A 21,924-nucleotide genomic window follows, 5' to 3' on the forward strand; every position below is an offset into this window, starting at 1 on the left:
ACTGGGTAGGCAAAATAGCAGTCTCTGCCACACCAATTAAATATTAATAGCTATGTTAAGTTCAAAACAGACTGGGGTGCAGTAGTAGCTCATGCCTGTAATCCCTGAGCTTTGGGAGGCTGAGACAGGAGAATTGCTTGAGCCCAGTTCTAGACCAGCTTGGGCAACCTAGGGATATCCCTGTCCCTACAAAAAATAAAAATTAGAAAAAAAAAAGAAGTTCAGAACAAACACACAAACCAATCTATGTCTTTTTTTTTTCCAACATTTCTATTTTAACCAAAGTTATATGAAAGGAACATAAATAAGTCTAAATTTCTAGAGTATGAAGGAAATGTAAGATCATGTAGTCCTGGCATTTTAGGCTTAGAGATAATTAGTGCCTTGTCTGCGACCACAGGGAGCAGTTCCAGGCTTGGGATTTCACCTTCCTGACTCCCACGCCAGTCACTGTTCTTTCCGTTTTCTTGGCTGCTTCATGAACTCTGGGAGCTCATCTGTCACTCTTCTGCATATACAGGGTGGCTGGGTTTGGGTTACATTATCTGGGAGAAAACTGTCTAATCCCTTGAATGATTACAATAAAAGTGATCTGAGGAAAATTTATGCGTCTTACTTGAGAGAGTCTTATATGTTCACTTTGTAAGTGTTGATGGTGCTGGCAGTATGTAAACATTCATTCATTCTTCGTTCATTTATTCGACAACGACTGCATACTTGACAATAGGTTATAATGTCCCAAGAACAGGACCATATGCCTTTTGAATTTCCATATCCCCAAGTAGGTCCTCGCCGAGGAGTGAATAATTAAGTCATAGTTTCTGCCTTCAGGAAATTCTTAGGTCTGAGAGACAGACAAGCAAATCAACGATAATAGTACAGCAAAGGCAAATCCCTTGAGATGATACAGGCATGGGTGATGGGAAGCTAAATAAATCTCTGAGGCAGAAAGGGGGTCTGGAAAGATGCCAATAGGAGGTAGCCCCAGGTTCAGTTTTGAAGGGGCTGGCCAGGTGAGGAAAGAGAAGGGCAGCGTATCAAGCGAAAGAATGAGTTTCTCACCAGTAGGGGGTTTAGAGAAGAGGGGACCACAAGAAGTATGGGAAGAGGCCATGGTTGTAGGAAATGAGGCTTGAGAGGTGGCCGTGGCCACATCAACAGAGACTTTAATAGTATGTTAAAGGATTTGAACTTACCTAATCTCCCTGACAGGGTGCCATGGAGTCAGGGCAGGGAATGGCTCAGGTGTCTGTCCACTTTGGTGTAACCACCTGACATTGTGGTTAGACCATGATGCCTGAGTGCAGAGCACCAGCGAGGCACCTCTTGTCACCCACAGCTGCAGATGGCCAGGGCCGACAAAATCACACACAAAGATTCCTGTGCCTCCCTGCCCAGTGCTCCCAGGACCCCCCTCTTGGCAGAGCCTTACTAACCTTTCCAACCCCTTGCAGACTCCACATGTCCCCTTTCACTTTCCTACCCATCATGTTGTCCTCACTCTTCAGGGACTCCTAACAAGGGCTTCTTTTTGTCTCCTGCCTAATAAGGAATGATTTGCTTCTATTTGGTAGTTGGTTGTGCTTGGCTTTGCGAGACCCTCAGATGGTAGAAAACACCAGACGTACTTTGTAACCGCTAATGGTGGGATGAAAGGCAGTATTTCAGGAATTGCAGACAGCCAGGAGGCAGGAAGCCTGGTCCTAAGAGTGGTTAGAGCAGGGCCTCCCGCTTCCCCATCCTTGTTTCTTTGGCCTACAGCCTTCCCCTCCAGCAGGTCTCCTCCCAGTCTGTTCTCCCTTCTCTGCTTTTCTTTCCCACTTCTCAAATTGAGCCCCTCATCCTCTCCTTGGACTCCCAGTTGCGTAGTCTTCTGGTGCCCAGTAGAGGACTGGCTTGCTTTCTCTGACCTCCGTCCTAAGATGGATCTAAACCTCCTTTGTTGGCTCTGCCTCTAGTAGTGAAGTTTCTGATGACAAAGGGTGTCATTGGAGCTGCATCCTCTTGGTTAATGCAAGTAATAGACATAATTTTATTATCGAGGGACCATCTGAACCTCTCTGTCGGTGACTTTGGAAGTAAAATGTACCGTGGAAAAGCTCATCTCTTTATTGCTTGTTTCTCTTTTTCTTTCTCTCCTTTTTTCCCCTCTTAGGCAGGAATTATTATAACAATAAAGAAAACTAACAAAATTTTTCTCCAAGTCCCACAACCATAAGTCATCAGCTGTTTTTACTTTTCCTGATATTCTCTTCCAGTCCCTGCTCATCTACAGCGACCTTAACTAGATTCAGTTTTGAAGTGTATTTCTTTTTTATGCCAAATGATCATATTTGGAACAAACTGAAGTAATTGAGCTATAGGATTATCTTGGGTAATAATGGCTTCTTCTTTTGATTATTTCCCTTTAGGAGTGACGCTGCTGATCCTGTAACATGGAGGATTGTCTTCATACCTCATCTGAGAATCTGTCCAAATTGGTCAGCTGGGCCCACAGCCATGGGACTATTTGCAGCCTCATTCCAAACCTGAAACACTTGCTTTCTGAAGGTTCCCATGGGAACCTGACAGCAATGTGGGGCTGTAGTGCTGGTCATGCTTATCACTGGCCACTAACAGCTACTTGCAGAGCTGGGTCCCAAGAGAGGGTCTGTTTCCAGGATAACAGAAGTTTTAACTCTGATAGTCCCAGTATAATCGGGGTGCCCTCTGAGACACAGACTAGCCCTGTTGAAAGGTACCCTGGGAGACCAGTGAAAGCAAAGCTAGACTGTAACCGGACCAGAGACTCTTGTGACTTCTCCTATTGTAGTGAGCCCTCTGAACTGGATGAAACTGTTGAAGAATATGAAGATGAGAACACCCTGTTTGACATGGTTTGTGAGTCTTCTGTTACAGATGAGGATAGTGACTTTGAACCCCAAACCCAAAGGCCTCAAAGCATTGCTCGCAAAAGACCTGGAGTAGTCCCATCTTCCCTCCATTCAAGCTCCCAGGCGCAGATGGTTGACGAATGCAGCAATGATGTCATCATCAAGAAAATCAAACAAGAAATCCCCGAAGATTATTACATTGTGGCAAATGCAGAACTGACAGGAGGAGTAGATGGACCAGCCCTGTCCTTGACACAGATGGCAAAACCCAAGCCTCAGACTCACGCTGGTCCCTCCTGTGTAGGGTCTGCTAAACTGATTCCCCATGTCACATCTGCCATCAGCACGGAGCTAGACCCACACGGTATGTCTGCATCCCCCTCTGTGATCTCCAGACCAATTGTCCAGAAGACTGCTAGGGTATCTCTGGCTTCACCAAACAGAGGACCCCCTGGTACACATGGCACCAACCAACAGGTGGCCATGCAAATGCCTGTGAGCACATCCCATCCTAACAAACAGATCAGTATCCCCTTGTCTGCCCTGCAGCTGCCTGGACAGGATGAGCAAGTTGCCTCTGAAGAGTTCCTGTCCCATCTGCCCAGCCAGGTCTCCTCCTGTGAGGTAGCTCTTTCTCCCTCAGTTAACACAGAGCCAGAAGTGAGCTCCAGTCAGCAGCAGCCCCCAGTCGCTCCAGCCATAACCACTGAGGCCACAGCACAGTGCATACCAGGTATGGCACATGAGGCGACAGCAAGTCCCTCATCCACACACGCCAGAATTCTGCGCCGTCAGCACTTCTAAAACCATTCACTCAGTTTGCTAGAATTCAGTCCTTTGTTAGTCATAGAAAGATAGAGACAATGACTTTGTTATATCCAGGTGATACTATAAAGGAAATTAATAAGAATTAAGGCCATATCTAGTTGACGTACCTTAGGGCTGAGAGGACAGCTGTAAGATTGTTCTGTTGATATTGCAGCGTTAGATTTAAGGTTGATACCTGTCAGCTGAATTTTTATATAGTAAAGTTATTTTTGAAAGTTTTAAAAATATGCTTCTCTATCAGTAGCAAGGTGTTTAGTTGCTGTTTGAAGCCAAAATAATGTTGGGTAAGGCATATCATGACAATAGACCTAATGCTTTTCCTATTATTTATTTGACTGAGCCAACTTGATATTGCTATTCGTTTTAGTTGGTGTGGTAGTTAATAAGTTTTTTAAAAAGCAATAGACATTTCTAAAAGAGGTATTTGATCTTTTCTCTTAAAATTTAAAAGAATATGGAAACTTGCATTTCTGGAATCTGTGAGCCTAACTGGAATGGATTGAGAGGAGAATGAAATAATTGTACGAGGCCCCTGCACCTGTAATTCTAACATTCTAATGTTCTTTAATTCTGACATTCAATATTTATTTAATCTGGGCCATTAGTATATAAAGGGGTTGGATCTCATGCTTTTGGCTTCATGACTCAATTCTAGTAGGCTAGAATAGAAACGTGGACAAGGATGAACAAACGTGCAGAAATCTGTGGCATGTTTTAGTATATTTCAGCCCTTCTCAAAAATGTTGTGTATTTTGGGAAAAGCTTCCTAGAAGCCTCAGGCACCTGTGCCTTCATCCTGAAACTTCCTTGGATTAAGTTGCTTTACAAACTTTTTTTTCCAATTTTAGTATCAACTTTAAGATTCCCAAATAAGACCTTTCATTTATGATTTTTTTGAAGATATAGTCATGGTGTTATTAAGAAGATATTCACTGAAAATATTTATATCCTAATTGAAGATTATGCTTTTCAGTTTATTCACTTTTCTCTTTTTTTAAATAATAGTTTTACTGAGATACCGTTCACATATCATAAAATTCACTCTTTTAAAGTGTACAATTCAATGGGTTTTGGTGTATTCATAGAGTAGTACAACTATCACTATTATCTAATTTCAGAATATTTTCATCACCCCAAAAAGAAATCCCATACCCATTAACAGTCACTTTTTCCCTCCTAGTTCCTGGCAACCACTAATCTGCCTTCTGTCTATGGATTTTCCTGTTCTATATGTTTCATATACATGGAATCATCTATTATGTGGTCTTTTGTGACCACCCTCTTACACTTAGCATAATGTTTTCAAGGTTAATCCATGTTGTAGCATTTCTTTCCTTTTTATTGCCAAATAATATTTTATTGTATGACTATACCGTATTTTATTTTTCCTTTCATCAGTTGATGGACATTGGGGTTGTGTTCATATTTTGGCTATTATGAATACTGCTGCTGTGAAGATTTGTGAACAGGTTTTTGTGTGGGTGTGTATATTTATCTTGCTTGGGTAACTACCTAGGAGTGGAATTGCTGGGTCCTGTGGTAACTTTGTATTTAACTTTTTGAGGAGCTGCCAAATGTTTTCCCAAGCAGTTCCATCATTGTACAGCCTCACTAGTAATCTACAAAGGTTCTTATTGCTCCACATTGTCACCAACACTTGTTATTTTTCATGTTTAAAAAAATAATAAATATCTTATTGGGTGTGTGAAGTAGTATCTTATTGGGGTTTTGATTTGCATTACCCTAGTGACTAATGGTACTGAGATTTTTTTCATGTGCTTGTTAGCCATTTGTGTATTTTCTTTTGAGAAATATTTACTCAAATCTTTTGCCCATTTTAAAATTGCCTTCTTATTGGTGAGTTTTTGGAGTTCTTTATGTATGCTGAATATGAGATCCTTATCAGGTATATAATTTGCAAATATTTTCTCCCATCTCATGGATTGTCTTTTTCTTTCTTTTAAAAAATACTTTATTGAATTATACTTTGATCACTGAATAACAATGTGGTCCTTGACTAATCTCATCATGAGACAAAATGTTATCTTTATTAGGCTAGTGAAAGTCTTTGTTCTAGGAAATCTGACTCGATATATGTAGGATATAAGTAGTACCTTTGCACTTAAATAGTTATGAACCTAGTTCTAACTAGGTTAGAAGTACCTTTAACTAGGTTAGTAGTACCTCTAACTAGGTTAGTAGTACCTTTGCACATAAATAGTTATGAACCTAGTTCTAGTTTATTTATTTATTTGAACTCTCCTGCCTTTTTTTTTTTTTTTTTTTTTCATTTAAATAGGGTAGAATTCAGAAATGTATTTTGCCAAGTGGTCCAGTGTACTCAGTTTGGTGAGAGTATTAGTTGTATTGCATACCTTTTCACTAATCCCTGCAAAGCAAGATGCAAGACTTTTCTGCATCTGCCTTGTGGATAGTAAATGAGGCACTGAGGCGCTTTGCTAAACCATATATGAATATATTACTGTCTCATTATTTTGGGAAAGAAATTCAGCCTATTTGAAAAAAAAATACGAATCCATTTATTATTGTGTATATTACATTCTCTTAGTTTTTTTTCTTCCCTCGTGGAAATTGCACTTCTTATGTTAGCTATAAAAAGCTGGCATGGCCAAGGAGAGCACATAATATATACAATCATAAATTGTGATTTGGCTTTACTCTCAGAGGAGTATTAGTTTGGCTTGGAGGTGAACCTTTAAGAAAAACAGTATGAAGACTGGTCATGACAGTTTTCCAAGGATGGTCCTCATGTTTTGATCCATTGTTCTCGGGAAGGGTATCATATTGCTAAGATGTCATTAGCTTTAGAGAAATACTATTTGAACTGGAAACAGCAGTGGGACAAATAAAAATCAGACTCAAATTTTTCTTTTGAGTAAACTGTGTAAAGTTAACATAAAATTTACTTTTTACTTTAGTACCTAACTAGATTCTGTGTTCTAAAGTTTTATTTATGTGTTTGTGTTTGCATGTTTATTTATAGTAGATAATCTTTCTAAACATAGATTTTAAAAAATTTAGAATCTAGCACACCCATATGTATGTGAATGACTTTGTTACAGATGGACCTTACGCAGTTAATATGTAAAGCATACTTGGGACTAAGCAAAGAAGACAGGTTCTGAAAGCTAAGTCAGGTTCTTTTAAAATGGATGCTTTGTACTGAGTATCAGATCATTGCAGAAATACTGCATATCTTTAGATAATATTTTTAAAATAAATAATTTGACAAATGACTATTGAATCAGCCAGAAATAAAGAGAAATTGTTCCATTTTGTTTGGTTTTACTGTTGCCATTTAAATTTGATTCCCATAGTGGAAAATCATCCCTACTTCTGTTCAGAGCTGAACTCATAAAATTATAAAATGTTAATCAAGGTATAGATAAAATCATTAATTTTCATGTCAATCCTGCCATACTGCTCAATCCAAATCTTAGCAAACAATGAGTAAAGAGGGCATCTATTATTAGAAGAATTATTGACTACCTACTAGTAACTTGGATTCCATTAATTTTTGAGGTTTTATGTAAATTTGGGGCATTTGTCATAATGACGTTTAAATCTCTGTCGCATCATAAGTTAGGGTTTTATGTGTATATTATATTTCTTCCATATACTTACATACACATAGCTTCTTTTATGATTTTATGCAAGGATCCCTTTTATTAATCAGCTTTTTTCCCAGAAGTTCTGTGGTATAAGCAATCCATTTTTGCCTATCAGATTTGTGTGTATATATATTTTTTCTTTTAAAAATATATATATTTATCTTTTTCTACTAGATTCATATGGGTTCTGCATATATTAGAAATAGTAACTCATAATCTCTCATGTATATTGGAAATACATTTCCCAAGTATCTCATAGTCTCTCATGTATATTGGAAATACATTTCTCACTTTACCATTAGCTTTTAATTTTGTTGATGACCTTTTTTGAGGTATGAATTTTCTTAATTTTTATGAAGGCAATTCTTTCAACATCTGTCAGTCAATCTTTTCTGTCTTTGGTATTTTGCTTAGGAAGTCCTTTCCTTACATTGGGATCACATAAATATTTCTCTGTATTTCCCTCTTGTTCTTTTATGGTTTTCTTTCTCTCTCCTCTCCTCTCCCTTTCTTTTTTTAACATTTGACTTTACAGTTAGATACCTTTTGGGGTAGAACCTCATGTTACTGTTTTTGCAGATAGCTGTTTCAGCTTCATTTGTTGAATAATTCTCATTCTCCACTGAATTGATTCTGATACCACATTTTTGTTTATTATTGGGTCTCTTTCTTGTTTTCAGTTCTGTTTTTATTGATCTTTTTATTTTTTCTTATGATTTTTACTGTTTGAGTACTTGTATAAATTTATGGTGATTGTATTTTATACAAAAAATACATTCAGAAAGAGAAATGTAGTCTAAATCATTTAATATGCTTTTTGAAAAATTACTCATGTAAAATTGAGTTCAGTGAGCTTTTTAAAATTGATTAAGGTGTATATTACTGCCAGTTATTTGGTCTGTGTTGACATAATAGATAATGGTTTCTCTTGTTAGAAGCAAAAAATTTGAGTTGAAATAAGTTAAAGGAGAGAATTAACTGCCTTATAGTCCAAGGACAGATTTTCATACCAGCTTTCACCCAGGCTGAGACAGCATCAAGTTTCCCTCTTGCCATTTGCCACCTTGCCTTCCTCCCTATTAGATTCACCTGTTATACTTGATCCCTGCGTGGACCCAAGATGGTTGTGCTGCTGGTTTCTTGTCTAGCAGTAGACAGAACCTGTGTCACAGCATTCCCAGTCACCCCTAAACCACTCATAGGGGAATCAGGCCCCCAACCTGGAAATGGTATTGAGACCAAGCCTACACAAACTACATAGCTGAGTGTGAGCATGTGGTGGAAGTATTCTTCCAAGAACATCCTAGGTATGATTCTTGAGAGGGGCAGTAAACCAGAGATTCCTACTACTGTTTATGGGAGGTTTGTTTTGTTTTCTTTTGAGCATTTGGTTTTTTTAATGTGGGCAGATAGGAAGAGTTGTTATGTGTTTTATTTAAAGGCAGTGTATATTGGAGAAGTGTTCTAAGTGTGGAAATATGTATAAATATGTGTGCTTGTGCATACATACATATATATGTATATATATACACATAGACACTTATTTTATATATTTCTTTATTCCATGAGAAATATATGCCTCTTCTGACAAGGAGAAACAAGACTAACTGGGCACAGTGGCTCATGCCTGTAATCCCAACACTTTGGGAGGCCAAGGCGAGTGGATCACCTGAGGTCAGGAGTTCAAGACCAGCCTGGCCAACATAGTGAAACCCCGTCTCTACTTAAAATACAAAAATTAGCCCAGCGTGGTAGCGGGCGCCTGTAGTCCCAGCTACTCGGGAGGCTGAGGCAGGAGAATTGCCTGAACCCAGGAGGCAGAGGTTGCAGTGAGCCAAGATTGTGCCACTGCACTCCAGCCTGGGCTACAGAGCAAGACTCCATCTCAAAAAAAAAAAAAAAAGAAACAAGACTAAAATTTATTTTCTTAGCCGTTTCTTAACCTTTTCCTGTAGTGTCCTGAAGGAAGAGCTGAGACAAATTTTTGAAAAATAGGAGAGACAGCTTTTTATTTTTTGCCATCATTTTCTTCCTTATCACAAAGCGGGTACATATCTGAAGATTGATATGGCAGGCAGCTCTGGGCTGAGAGAGCGGAGCCTGGCCACCCGGAGCTTAGAGTCTGATGTGTTTATTTATTTTAATTTTTTTCTCAGATCTTTTAGAGATGAATAGAATCAGATGTATTTGAGTTGATTCCTTACTCTTTGCCTCTTGCTGGCCTTATGACCTTAGCTGCGTCATTTGACTTCTCTGAAACTCAGTTCCCTCATTTGTAAAGTAATGCTAATGTCTGCCTGTCAGGGTTATTGTGAGGACCAAATGCAAAAATATAGGTAAAGCACTAAAGAGAGTACCTGACATATGATAAACATTCAATAAATGGATAATAGCCACCTTTATTAATATTTTTATTTTCATCATCATCATTATCATTAGATTGTGCTCAATACTGTGTGAGAAGTGAAGTGGATTCTGGTTTCATGTAGTTACACCCATTTGTCTACTAAAATATGGTCCGTGGACCAGTATCACCATCAGCATTACCTGGGGGAGCACATTAGAAATGCAGAGTTTCAGGAGGCCACGAGGAAAGACCAAAAACGCTGTGTCTGCCCAGCCTCCCCCAAGCCCTCAGTGCCCAGGGCCAGATCTGGGTGCAGGAGCGGAGATTAATAGGAAAGTCTAGAGCCTTATTTCCCTCACTCATCCAGGAAGCGAACCTTGGAACTGATCTTTGGGGGGAATCTTCCCCAGATGTAGGAAGTCATACACTAAAGGGGAAGAGAAGGAACACTGAACCCTGCTCACAGGCCTGATACCTTTCAACACTAGTTATCCCATTTAACCTCTGTCACAATCCTGTTAGGAACTGGAGAGCTGAGATCTCAGAGAATGTGCAGCCACCCAAGAACACCACCAAGGTGAGGTGAAGGGACTCACTGGAAGCCTTGGTTTTCTTGGTCATGTCTGAGATCAGACCAGACTCAACTCTTCCCTGACATGCTAGTCCTGGGGGATGCATTCGGCCCACCTCTCGTTGCCACCTTTCCCCACTGTCAGTGCCACATACCCATGAATGCAAACTCACTACAGTTGAGCAGCCCTATTATCTCATTAGGGAAGCTTCACCACTCCAGCACTGGGAAGGCATAGGCACTGGTTTCAAGTCTACAGACAGTAGCAGGCTTAGGAAAGGAAAGGCGTGGCAGTCACACTGTCACATTTTTTGCTTATTACTTGAGTAGTAAAGAGTTGGGATAGCACAACAGGTAACTGTAGTCAATAATAACTTAATTGTACATTTTTAAATGACTAGAGGCATATAATTGGATTGTCTGTAACAAAGGACAAATGCTTGAGGGGCTGAAAACCCCATTCTCTGTGATGTGATTATTACACATTGCATGCCTGTATCAAAACATCTCGTGTAACCCATAAATATATACACCTACTATGTACCCACAGAAATTAAAAATTAAAATTAAAAAAAAAAAAAGTTGTTAGGCCAAGGGACCAAGAGAAAGCAGAGAGAGTGGAATATGAATGGCCGTAAGAGTGACTTGTTCTCACCTGCTCGATGATTCGGCAGCTCAGGGAAACATAGACATCTCTGAAGACCTAAGCTATGTCTCGGGACACTTTCAGATCTTACTCGCCATCCACATGTGGGATCTAGAGGACAAAGGACTGTATCCTTTAGAGGATCAGATAGAGTGGCATAGTCCAAAGAACAGCTCTTATTTCAACTAAAGGGAGGAGAAACAGCAATAGCCCTGAAAAAACAGACAGACAAAAAAACCGAATCCATAACCAAAGATGACAGCTTCTGTTCAGTACCCACTAGTGCTGTGGAATGAGTTCCCATGCCTCCTATGAAGGGCAGAGGGAAGGATTCAGTGACATTGGACATGGCTGTCACTGAAGCAGCACATACAGTATTCTCTGGCATTGGCAGGGGCTTGTTACATGTTTATTGAATGAATCTCTCCGAAAAGAAAAAAGAAATGCAGAATCTCAGGCTCCACAAAATCAGAATCTGCATTTAAAAAGATCTCCAGGTGACTTTGTATGTGCATTAGAGCTTGAGAAGCAGTGATCTAGGAAATTCAGGATTACAGGCTACATTGTCATTTCATCTGGCCACCCAGTAATGTTGAGCACTATTCCTATCTATGTGAGAGAATTCCCTCCTTTGTGCATCTGTACCTCCCCATAGAAGAAGCCAGAAACTTGCTTTCCAGGTTTACATTTCAGCAAGGGCAGTCCTGTGACCTTAGGCTTTGCCAGTCAAATGCATCCACATCAGACTGGGGGAGCACGGGGATGCAAATTAAAACAACAAGCTACTATCTTACTCCCATCAGAAAGGCAAAAAGTATTAATTTTAACTATCCCAAGTGTTATTGAAGGTATGAGAAAATGGGGACATACTGGTGGAAATATAAATTGGTACAACTACTTTGGCAAGCAATTTACAATATCTAATAAAATTTAAAGTGTGTGTATCATACAACCTTGGAATTCAATTTTTAAATGCCTGTCTTAGAAAGACTTTCTAGTAGTATATAAAAGATATGTACAGGGGTCTAGAGTGCAACTTCTTGATAACAGGAGAAAAAAATCAGTTAACCTTAGTGTCTATCAATAGAGAAATAGATAAATACATTGTGATATATTTTTCAGTGGAAAGATGAATCAGCCAGATGTACATTTATTAATGTGGATAAATCTTGGAAGACAAAGTTGCAGAATATTATTATATATTAGAATAATACCATACCTGTTTAAAGCACCTGAACATTATGATGTAGTGTGTGTTAGACACACACACTTAATTAAACATGGACTGGAAGGAGATACTCCAGATACACAGTAGTGGTTTTCTTTGAGGAGTGGGTGATGGAAACAGGTACATTGGAAACTTAAACTGTATCTATAATTTTTAAAAATATGTGTGTAATTTATATAGCAAAATGTGAACATTTATTAAATCTAAGTGGTGGGCACTCAGCACTCTGGGAGCCTGAGGTGGGAGGATCACTTGAGCCCGGGAGTTCAAGGCTGCAGTGAGCTATGATTATGCCACTGCACGCCAGCCTAAGCAACAGCAAGACCCAGTCTCTTAAAAAAAAAACTCTGAGTGATGGGAACATGAGTTTATGTTAACAGGAGGCAACCTTAGCACAATGCTTCAGGGTTGAACTTTTCACACAACAGCCTGGATTCATATCCCAGCCCTGCCCCCTTCTTTTCTGGGTGACTTTGGCAAGTTACTTAACCTTTTTGTGGCTTAGTTTTCTCATCTGTAAGATAAAGATGATAATAAAGCAATCCTATAGGGTTGATATATATATATATATATACATATAGATTAAGTTGAGCTATACAAAGCCCTCTAGTTCATGGTAAACATACTCTAGCTGGTATTCCGTATACTTTTTTGAATGTTTAAAAATGTGATTACTTTTACAGATAGATCATGAAGCATAAATAAAATTGATTGTGGAATATTTACGAAGGCATTGTAACATTATTGCTATTACTGAATATGGAGTATTTTTGTTAGAAAGCAAACGTTACTACCACTGTCTTCTAGTATATTTGTTTATGGACAAGGAATTTGAGAATTATCCTCACAAATTTTAACACTATGGGTTTTCTCCTTATGATTGTGATGGGATGCTGTCATGGGAAAGTTTCTTTAAAGCTCTTCTGTTGGAATAAGTAAAAAACACAAAAATAAAATGTCTGTTATCTGTGTAGTACTTTTATTCCAGGATCAACATTGCCTGAGTTCCACAAAGTGAGAGGTTATTTCCTTTATTTTACTGATGGAAATGACACACAAAGAAGGTAGATGGTTTGGTTGAAGTTATGACAGGTGAGAAGGGAACCTGGCCCCCTCCTTGTGAACCGAGAGGGACAGGGTTGGTGACCTGCACGCACCGTGCTCCCTGCCCCTGCCTTTGCCTGCGTTGGTACGGGAGTAGTCTAAACTGCCGACTGCTTCCCCTTCCTCTCCTTTTATGTCACATCATGCCCATCACTTATCCAAAGTTGAGACTGCTAGGTTATATCCTAAAGAGGTCATTTATTTTTAAAATGAGAAGCAAAAAGGACCTAGAGTTTAACAGAAGGATTGACTGAGGATCAGGGAGACATGTCTCTTAGTCTTTTTTCTATTAAGTATCTGCACAAGTCACTTGCACTTCAGTTTATCAGACCTGTTTTCAGGATCAACTGTGTGACAAGCACTGTGCTAGACTGGTGGAGATAAAAAGAAAAATATTGAATTTCCTGCCTCGAGGATATCATTGTTTATAAAGGAAGCAGCCAAACCAACAACTTCAACTTCAAGTGTATAAGAAGGAGGTGTATAAAATATAGCTGAAGATATATGAAGAGTGGTTGACTCAGCCTCAGGGAACACATGGAAGGATATTTCAGGTAGAAGGAATAACGTGAGCAAAGATGTTAGAGAAGCAAGGAGTTGACTGTAGCTTGAGAGTATATCTCACTGGGGCCAGGAGAGTTGCTGCTGGAAAGATGGGCTGGAAAGCCACCTGTGAAAGGCTGTGCATATGATGTCACAGTGTCCTCCGTGGGGCTCAGGGGGACACAGTTCATTATCTTAGGAGATCACACTGATAGTATTAGGGAAGTAGAGGCTGGGACAGGAGGGCTGTTTTATAGGGTGACAGTAATCCAGGTGGGAGATGGCAATAAGTGCTCACATGAGATAACAGTGAAGGCATTGGAGAGGAGGAGACAGACAGGTGTTTCAGGAGTTAAAATACAGAACTTGGTGACCTGTGTTTGGCCTCTTAGAGTCTCTGTTGTCACCCACATATTCCCTGTCTAAAGGCACAACACTGTTTTAAGTAATACTGAAAGGTCTTCAGAGCACAGAGATCTGCAGTGAAGTCATATTGTTAAGTCCTCTATATGTAGGATAAAGCAGTTTGAAGAGTTCTGAACCATGTAATGATCATCCATTCATCCATCAAATACTCATTGGAAGCCTACGAAGTGCCAAGTTGAGGTTAGGTACTTTGGATACAGCAACAAACAGAAAAAACATGGTTCCTGTTCCATGCTGCCTACGTTCTAATGAAAGAAAGACATCTCAAACATCCCTAGTTTAAAAACAAAACAAAACTTTTAAATATTTCCAGAACTGAGATGCTGTTAATCAAATTGTGAATGATTTTGTAAGACTAAATTGGTTGCCTTTAGATAACACATTTATCAAGGATGATATATGAATAACAGTGGTTAAATGAACAATTAAGACACTGTGATAAATGAGAGGCAAGTCTTTCTTAGGTGGAAATTAAAAGTGTAGAGGCTAACCCATTCCATGTCACAATTTATTCAAAACACTTTCTACTCAGCTAAAAATAACAAGCCTAGCTGTATTAAAATTGTAATATTGCTTATTTTTATGGACTAGTGACCTTCTTTAAGAACTAAACATAGAATTGTTTACTAGTATCTGAAAGGCAAAAGTAGAAAAGCAAATTGCTCTGTGTTGTACAAATGCGTACTTTACTGAGAAATTATGTTTCAATAGCTTTTTTAAATGCTTGCAAATCCTATTTTAGTATGATTTGTATTAATATTTCACAAAAAAAATCTTCCCAATTGGCTTTTTATTTCTTCAAGGGCATTTTCATATTATACCAATGAAATAAAAACTATGTTATTCAGATGTATTTAAAGTTTGCCTGTGTATGATTGAGACTCCCAAATATGCGAAATATACCCAAATGCAGCAATCTAGCAAATAGTGATAAACCTCAGAATATAATTTCCTTTCAATGAATTGGATTTGACTAAGACTGCGAGGATGCCAGGAACCACTTCAGAACTGAAGAGGTGTTGACCTTTCTAGCTTGGTATCCATTCCTTGAGGTCTGAAAAGAGGAAATAATGTACAACCTCAGGTCAAACAAGTCAGTGTCAGGGCACTGAGGCCTTAGCTCCAGCATCCCATTAATTCAAATGTTATTCCCGTGTCTGTTTTCATAGCAGAGCAGCAGCCCCCTTCTCCCCACAGGTAGAGCTGCCTGACCATCTTGGGTCTCAGCAGGAGTGGCAGAATGCAGGTGATCCACTTCATTTTAGGTCCAGCAATAGCTTCTCTTTCAGTATAGATCTTATTTATGTAACTAATGGCTTGTGTCCCCAAAAGAGTGTATTGGAACCAGAAGTATTTTTATTTTATTATTCTTTTTTTTGAGACAGTCTCACACTGTCTCCCAGACTGGAGTGCAGTGGCGCAATCTCGACTCACTGCAACCCCCGCCTCCCAGGTTCAAGCAATTCTCATACCTCAGCCTCCTAAGTAGCTGGGATTACAGGCAAGCGCCACAATGCCTGGCTAATTTTTGTATTTTAAGTAGAGACGTGGTTTCACCATGTTGGCCAGGCTGGTCTCGAACTTCTGACCTCAAGTGATCCACCCGCTTTGGCCCCCCAAAGTGCTGGGATTACAGGCACGAGCTACTGCGCCCGGCCCAGAAGTATTTTTAGAGCATGGCAAAAATGAAAAAAATATGCTTTATGGCTTCAAGGCTATTTTATGCTTTCTTTAGGTAAGAACAGTGATCAGATTTATAATCAAGTAAATCTGATGTAACGATTGATGCACCTTAGTTGGCTCATTGACCGTTATGATACACCTATCAGTCTGCTTTTTTAGTACTGCCTTAAAATTGATAGGATTGCTTTCTTAGACCCAAAGAAAGCATTTTTATTGCCTTTTTCAATTTTCTTTATTTTTGGCATGGTGATACATATATATGGCAATCAATAAAACAATAATATTCCTGAATAGTAACAATGTTTCACCTTAGTTTTCACCCCAATCTCTTCAAAGGAAACTTGTTTTCAGTTCTTCCAAAAATCTGAACAAATGCATATACCTCTGTTTCTTGATTTATCAACTTAATTATCCATAGACTCTTTGTTATGAAAGATGAGGATTTAACTCATTTTTATTAGCTTTCCAATTTGATTGTTGGGTTATTAAAATACACAAGTAAGCAATAGAAGAAGTTAAAATAATGAGAGAGGAAATAAATATATCTTCTCCACCTAAGGATGAGGATATTAGGGATATCAGTGTCCCTATTCATTCCACTGTTCTCTCCTCCCTGCTCCTGCTTCTCACAATCTTCTTATCATGACAAGTTTGTCAATATTTTTACTCATAATAACTAACCCTTTTCTGCTTTATCCATAGGTTGATTCTAAATATTCAGAACCAGTAACACCTTTTATGTCATTTTCACAGTGTAAATATTGTTCCTAGCTATTCATATTCTAAGATTGCATTTCTTTTCATCCCGACGAGTTTCACAAGCTCTGGTGCACTCAGAGAAGAGTGTTTCTAGGGTTGTTGGGTGGATAAATGACTTAATCCATGTAAAGGGCTTAGAACAATTTCTGGTAGAGTAAGTCTTCAATAAGCCCCTCCCAGCATTACTATTAGTACTGTATTTCATTGCATCTGAAATGTCACTGACTGTAAGCAGTATTATTATTTTATGTCTGCAAAGAGAAAAAAGCATGCCACCGATTAAACTATAATCCCCAGGAATTTAGAGACAAATCTCACAATTATTAAAATGTGCAGAAGTGTATCTTAGAATCAGTGAAATATATTCTTGTTTTGTTACTTTGTGTGTATGTGTTTCCTAAAGCTTTTGGTAGCCTTTCTTGACAAGAGAGCAATGTGCCTTCACCATATTTGTTTGGTGCCCATGAGATTCCCAAGCTGGTGTCCTGCTACAGTTTGGACTACTTGATTTACCCTAAACCTAAGTTGATCCCCCCAACCCTGAGGTTTCCCCTGGGTTGATCCACTGTTCCCCTAACTTCATGTTTCCTCCTTTTTTCCCCTCGTTTTGGTGGAATCCATCAAATAATTTCCCAAGAATGGATTGGTAGGAAGTAACTTTTGGAGTCCTTAAATTGCGGAAAGTTTCTTTCCTCTAATTTGACTTAAAAAAAAAAAAAATACAGACGAGGTCTCACTATGTTGCCTAGGCTGGTTTTAAACTCTTAGGCTCAAGCAGTTCTCCCACCTCAGCCTCCCAGAGCGCTAGGTTTACAGGCATGAGCCACCGTGTCCAGCTCTCTAATATGACTGAAAGAGATCCTCAATACTTGTTCCTTTGGCAAGGGTTATAGCTACAAAAAACTCTCAAATCTTTTTGAGAATTTTATTTTATTTTATTTATTTTTTTTTATTTTTATTTTTTATTATACTTTAGGTTTTAGGGTACATGTGCACAATGTGCAGGTTTGTTACATATGTATCCATGTGCCATGTTGATTTCCGCACCCATTAGCTCGTCATTTAGCATTAGGTATATCTCCTAATGCTGTCCCCGCCCCCCCCCACCCCCCACCCCACAACAGTACCCGGAATGTGATTTTAATTAGAAATTTTTAAAAAGTGATCTTCTGTTCGAGTGATCTTTTCCTTTGGTTTTTCTGTTCCTTTTCCCTCATTTTTCTCTGATTCTGCCAATTTTCTTCTGATGCCTTGTCTACTTGTTTGTTCATATTTAAGAATGCAGGACAGGCTGGGCGCAGTGGCTTATGCCTGTAATCCCAGCACTTTGGGAGGCTGAGGCTGGTGGATCACCTGAGGTCAGGAGTTCAAGACTAGCCTGACCAACATGGAGAAACCCCGTCTCTAAAGTACAAAATTAGCTGGGCATGGTGACGCATGCCTGTAATCCCAGCTACTTGGGAGGCTGAGGCAGGAGAATCACTTGAACCCGGGGGGTGGAGGTTGCGGTAAGCCGAGATTGCTCTAGCCTGAGCAACAAGAGTGAAACTCCATCTCAAAAAAAAAAAAAAAAAAAAAGAATGCAGGACAGAAATCTGGCGTGGGTTTCTGCTGCAGTTGTGTAAATAGGTTTGTGTCTCACTGGGCCTGAAAGTAGGATGGGATATGTTGTGAAAAGTAGGAAGGGACAAGTTGATTGGCAGGGCTCCCTTTCCAGAGCAGGTAGAGAGCTGGCACTTGGTCAGCAGGCCTCCGGTGACAGGGCTCAGATACCAGTACCCACGGTAGAGGTCTTGACTCTCCCGCATGATGGGTACCATTTCCTTAGCAAAGTTCTTTCTGATTTTTTTCTGGAAAGGGGCTGGGGTAGGATAGTGGGGAGTAGGGATATCCTGGCTGGTACAGCCATTATGTTTTTCATTAGTCTCCTAGGTTCAGATCCACTTGTTACTGCCACCCTCTCTTACCAGTTGTCCCTCAGCCCGGAGCCTTTCCAAGGTTCCAACAGATGACTGGCTTCCACCTTGGATGCAGCCCCTGCATAGTGTGATCTGGTCCCTCATACTGCCATGTGTGGTCCCCTGATCATTGGCATCACCTGGGGACTTGCTTAAAATGCAGAATTTCAGACCCTAGGAGACCTACTGAATCAAAATCTGCACTTTAATGAGGTCCCTGAATGATTTTATTCACTTTAAGATTTGAGAACAGTTCAAGGCTACAGTTTCATTGCTGTGTCTTAATTTTTAACACATGCCATCAACTCTCCTCCAAAGCTTTGTTAGAATCCTCATTAGGTGACAACTCCTGACCCATCAAGCTCCAGACACCCTTCTTTTTTTTTTTTTTTTTTTTTTTTTTTTGGAATGTCACTCTTGCCACCCAGTCTGGAGTGCAATGGCGCGATCTCCACTCACTGCAACCTCCCCCTCCCAGGTTCAAGTGATTCTCCTGCCTCAGCCTCCTGAGTAGCTGGGATCACAGGCGCCCGCCATGACACCCAGCTAATTTTTGTATTTTTAGTAGAGACAGGGTTTCACTATGTTCGCCAGACTGGTCTCAAACTCCTGACCTCAGGTGATCCACCCGCTTGGCCTCCCAAAGTGCTAAGATTACATGCATGAGCCACAGCACCGGGCCCAGACACCATTCTTTAACCTCTTGCTAACCATGGCAGACCTCAGAACGTTTCTGGGCAGTAGTTACTGAGGGTGGGGGTGGGGGCCAATGTAATGATGAAACATTGAATTTTGAAACATGTAGTTTGTCCCAATGAATAAAGTTCACACATTTTCTCTTTCAGCAAAATTTCATAATTGTGTATAATGTGATTGATTGATTAAGGAAGTTGATATGTCTAATGCAGGTTACTATTAATTATAATTCACCCTACTGTCACCCTGACATCCAGCTTCTCTAGGAGCCTTTGGACTTTGTGCATTATAATTTTGAAGGTGACAGGAATGTGTAAGAACTCTGCTCTGTTACTCCTGGTGGTAGTAAGGAAAAGAAGGGCTGTAACTCATGAGCAAAACCTAAATGCATTGAAATGCTGGATTTACTTGGTGATGGTTTAGGTTTTTGTTTGTTTGTTTGTTTGTTTGTTTTTTGAGATGGAGTCTCGCTCTGTCACCCAGGCTGGAGTGCTGTGGCGCCATCTCGGCTCACTGCAAGGTCCGCCTCCTGGGTTCATGCCATTCTCCTGCCTCAGCCTCCCGAATAGCGGGGACTACAGGCGCCCGCCACCACGCCTGGCTAATTTTTTTGTATTTGTAGTAGAGATGGGGTTTCACCGTGTTAGCCAGGATGATCTCGATCTCCTGACCTCGTGATCCGCCCGTCTCGGCCTCCCAAAGTGCTGGGATTACAGGCGTGAGCCACCGCGCCCGGCCGGTTTAGCTTTTATGGCTATGTACTTAAAGCAATAAAAACAACTTTTAGTATTGGAATTCATATAGGAAAAAATAATTTTGCTATTATATATTTAGAACCGTAACTTCATTCCCTCTTATTTTTTATAGAAGTATTTATTTTTAATTCAATATTTGATAAGTGGATTTTTTTTTTTTTTTAGGAATGTAACTGTCATGTTAGACTACATATTGTTCTTAAAAAGCAGCATGAGGCCAGATGTGGTGGCTCATGCCTGTAATCCCAGCACTTTGGGATTCTGAGATTGGAGGATCGCTTGAGCCCAGGAGTTTGAGACCACCCCAGGCAACATAGAACTTGTCTCCACAAAAAAGAAAAAAGAAAATTTGCGATGTGTAGTAGTGTGTGCCTGGGGTCCCAGCTTCTTTGGAGGCTGAGGTGGGAATGTTATATATAAAGTTATGGTGCCACAAAAGGAATAGCACTCGAATATAAAATGTTCTTTTTAATTCGCAGCAATGCAAGTTACTTCTATAGAAGGGTGCCCCCTTACAGATGGAGCAATGATGAGCTCACGCTTGGACAAGGGAGGGAAAGGGGTTCTTATTTCTGACGCACGTGGCCCCTGCTGCTGTGTCGTTCCCCTGTTGGCTAGGGTTAGCCGCACAGACTAAACTAATTCTGATTGGCTAATTTAAAGAGAGTGACGGGGTGAGTAGTTTGGTGGGAGTCAGGGCAGAGCAGGTAGCAGGTAATTGGAATGAGTTAGAGTGGAGCAGGTAATCGGAATGAGGGTGGAGTAGGTAATCGAAAAAGGTTGCTTTACGAGGAAGTTAAGTTAAAAAGTAGAAGACAAAGAATTGAACGTACTGACATTTTAACTCTTTGAAAAGAAATTTAGAACTCATATCTAATAGGGAGATTGCCTGAGCCCAGGAGGTTGAAACTGCAGTGAGCCCAGATCACACCACTGCACTCCAGCCTGGGCATCAGAGGGAGACCCTGTCTCAAAAAAAGAAGCAGTATAGCAGTTAAGCATAGAATTTAGATAAGACTGCTTGGTTTCAACACTTCTACCCACGTCACTTTGGGCAAATTACTTAAGCTTTCTGGTCCTCAGTTTCATCATCTATAAAATAAGGAAAATCATAGTATGTTTTAATGGGTCATTGTAAGGAACAAGTTAATCAAAGTAAAGCATTTAGAGAGAAGTGCCTGATACGTAGTCAGTGATTGATAACTATTAGCTGCTGCTACCATAAGTTGGAAGTACTTTAGTAGCAATGCAGGATGGGAATTGTAGTTTGTATTTGTCATCCTGGTTCAGGATTTAACAATAAGACAGTAAGACAACACCTTAGTAGAAGAGAGGTAGCCTGGGTAAGATAGTGCTAAAACCTAGAAAATTCCCTTTTGGCGACAAGTAATTGGATATGAGTAGCAGCTACACTCTGAAATGGGGCAGGTGGTTTTCAGATAATGGGACAATGGAATACCATGTGGTAGAAGGAATGAGGTATGTCTATATGTACTGAATGGACTTGTGTCCATTTTGCTACTATTGTGCAAAAACTGTCAAAACTATGTATATAATAGCCCATTTTTATGAAAGAAAAAAGCTGTTTGTTTTAGCACACTTAGAAAAAGGTTGGCAAGGATAACACTAAATAGTTTATGGTAGTTACTCCTGAAGAGTAGGAATTGAGAGAGTTTTGAGGTGGGATACTTTTTATTCTATGTACTTTTTTGGTTTTAATTTTTGTAATGATGCGTATTGCCTTTTAAAATTAAATTAAAAATAAAATCTTTTTACATGACAGAAAGCAAAGGGGCTCACACATCCCTTTTTTGCACCACTCAATGTTACTGTCAGGGTTCCAGCTCTGCTACGTAGTGGAACTAAACTGCAGGT

General features: G+C 39.8%; 1 protein-coding gene across 3 annotated transcripts in view; it reads left to right on the forward strand.

Moving 5' to 3' along the window:
- Positions 1-21,924, forward strand: part of KIAA1958 (KIAA1958 ortholog) — a 182,256-nt gene that overhangs the window by 85,948 nt on the left and 74,384 nt on the right. For all 3 annotated transcript variants that reach the window (XM_032164888.2, XM_032164889.2, XM_058444756.1), the window contains exon 2: positions 2,412-3,606. In XM_032164888.2, the coding sequence (XP_032020779.1) occupies positions 2,436-3,606 (1,171 nt within the window). In that variant the 5' untranslated portion in view covers positions 2,412-2,435. The remainder of the gene's footprint in view (positions 1-2,411; positions 3,607-21,924) is intronic.

Source organism: Hylobates moloch, unplaced genomic scaffold, assembly GCF_009828535.3.
Source record: "Hylobates moloch isolate HMO894 unplaced genomic scaffold, HMol_V3 SCAFFOLD_10, whole genome shotgun sequence".
In the NCBI taxonomy this organism is placed as follows: domain Eukaryota; kingdom Metazoa; phylum Chordata; class Mammalia; order Primates; family Hylobatidae; genus Hylobates; species Hylobates moloch.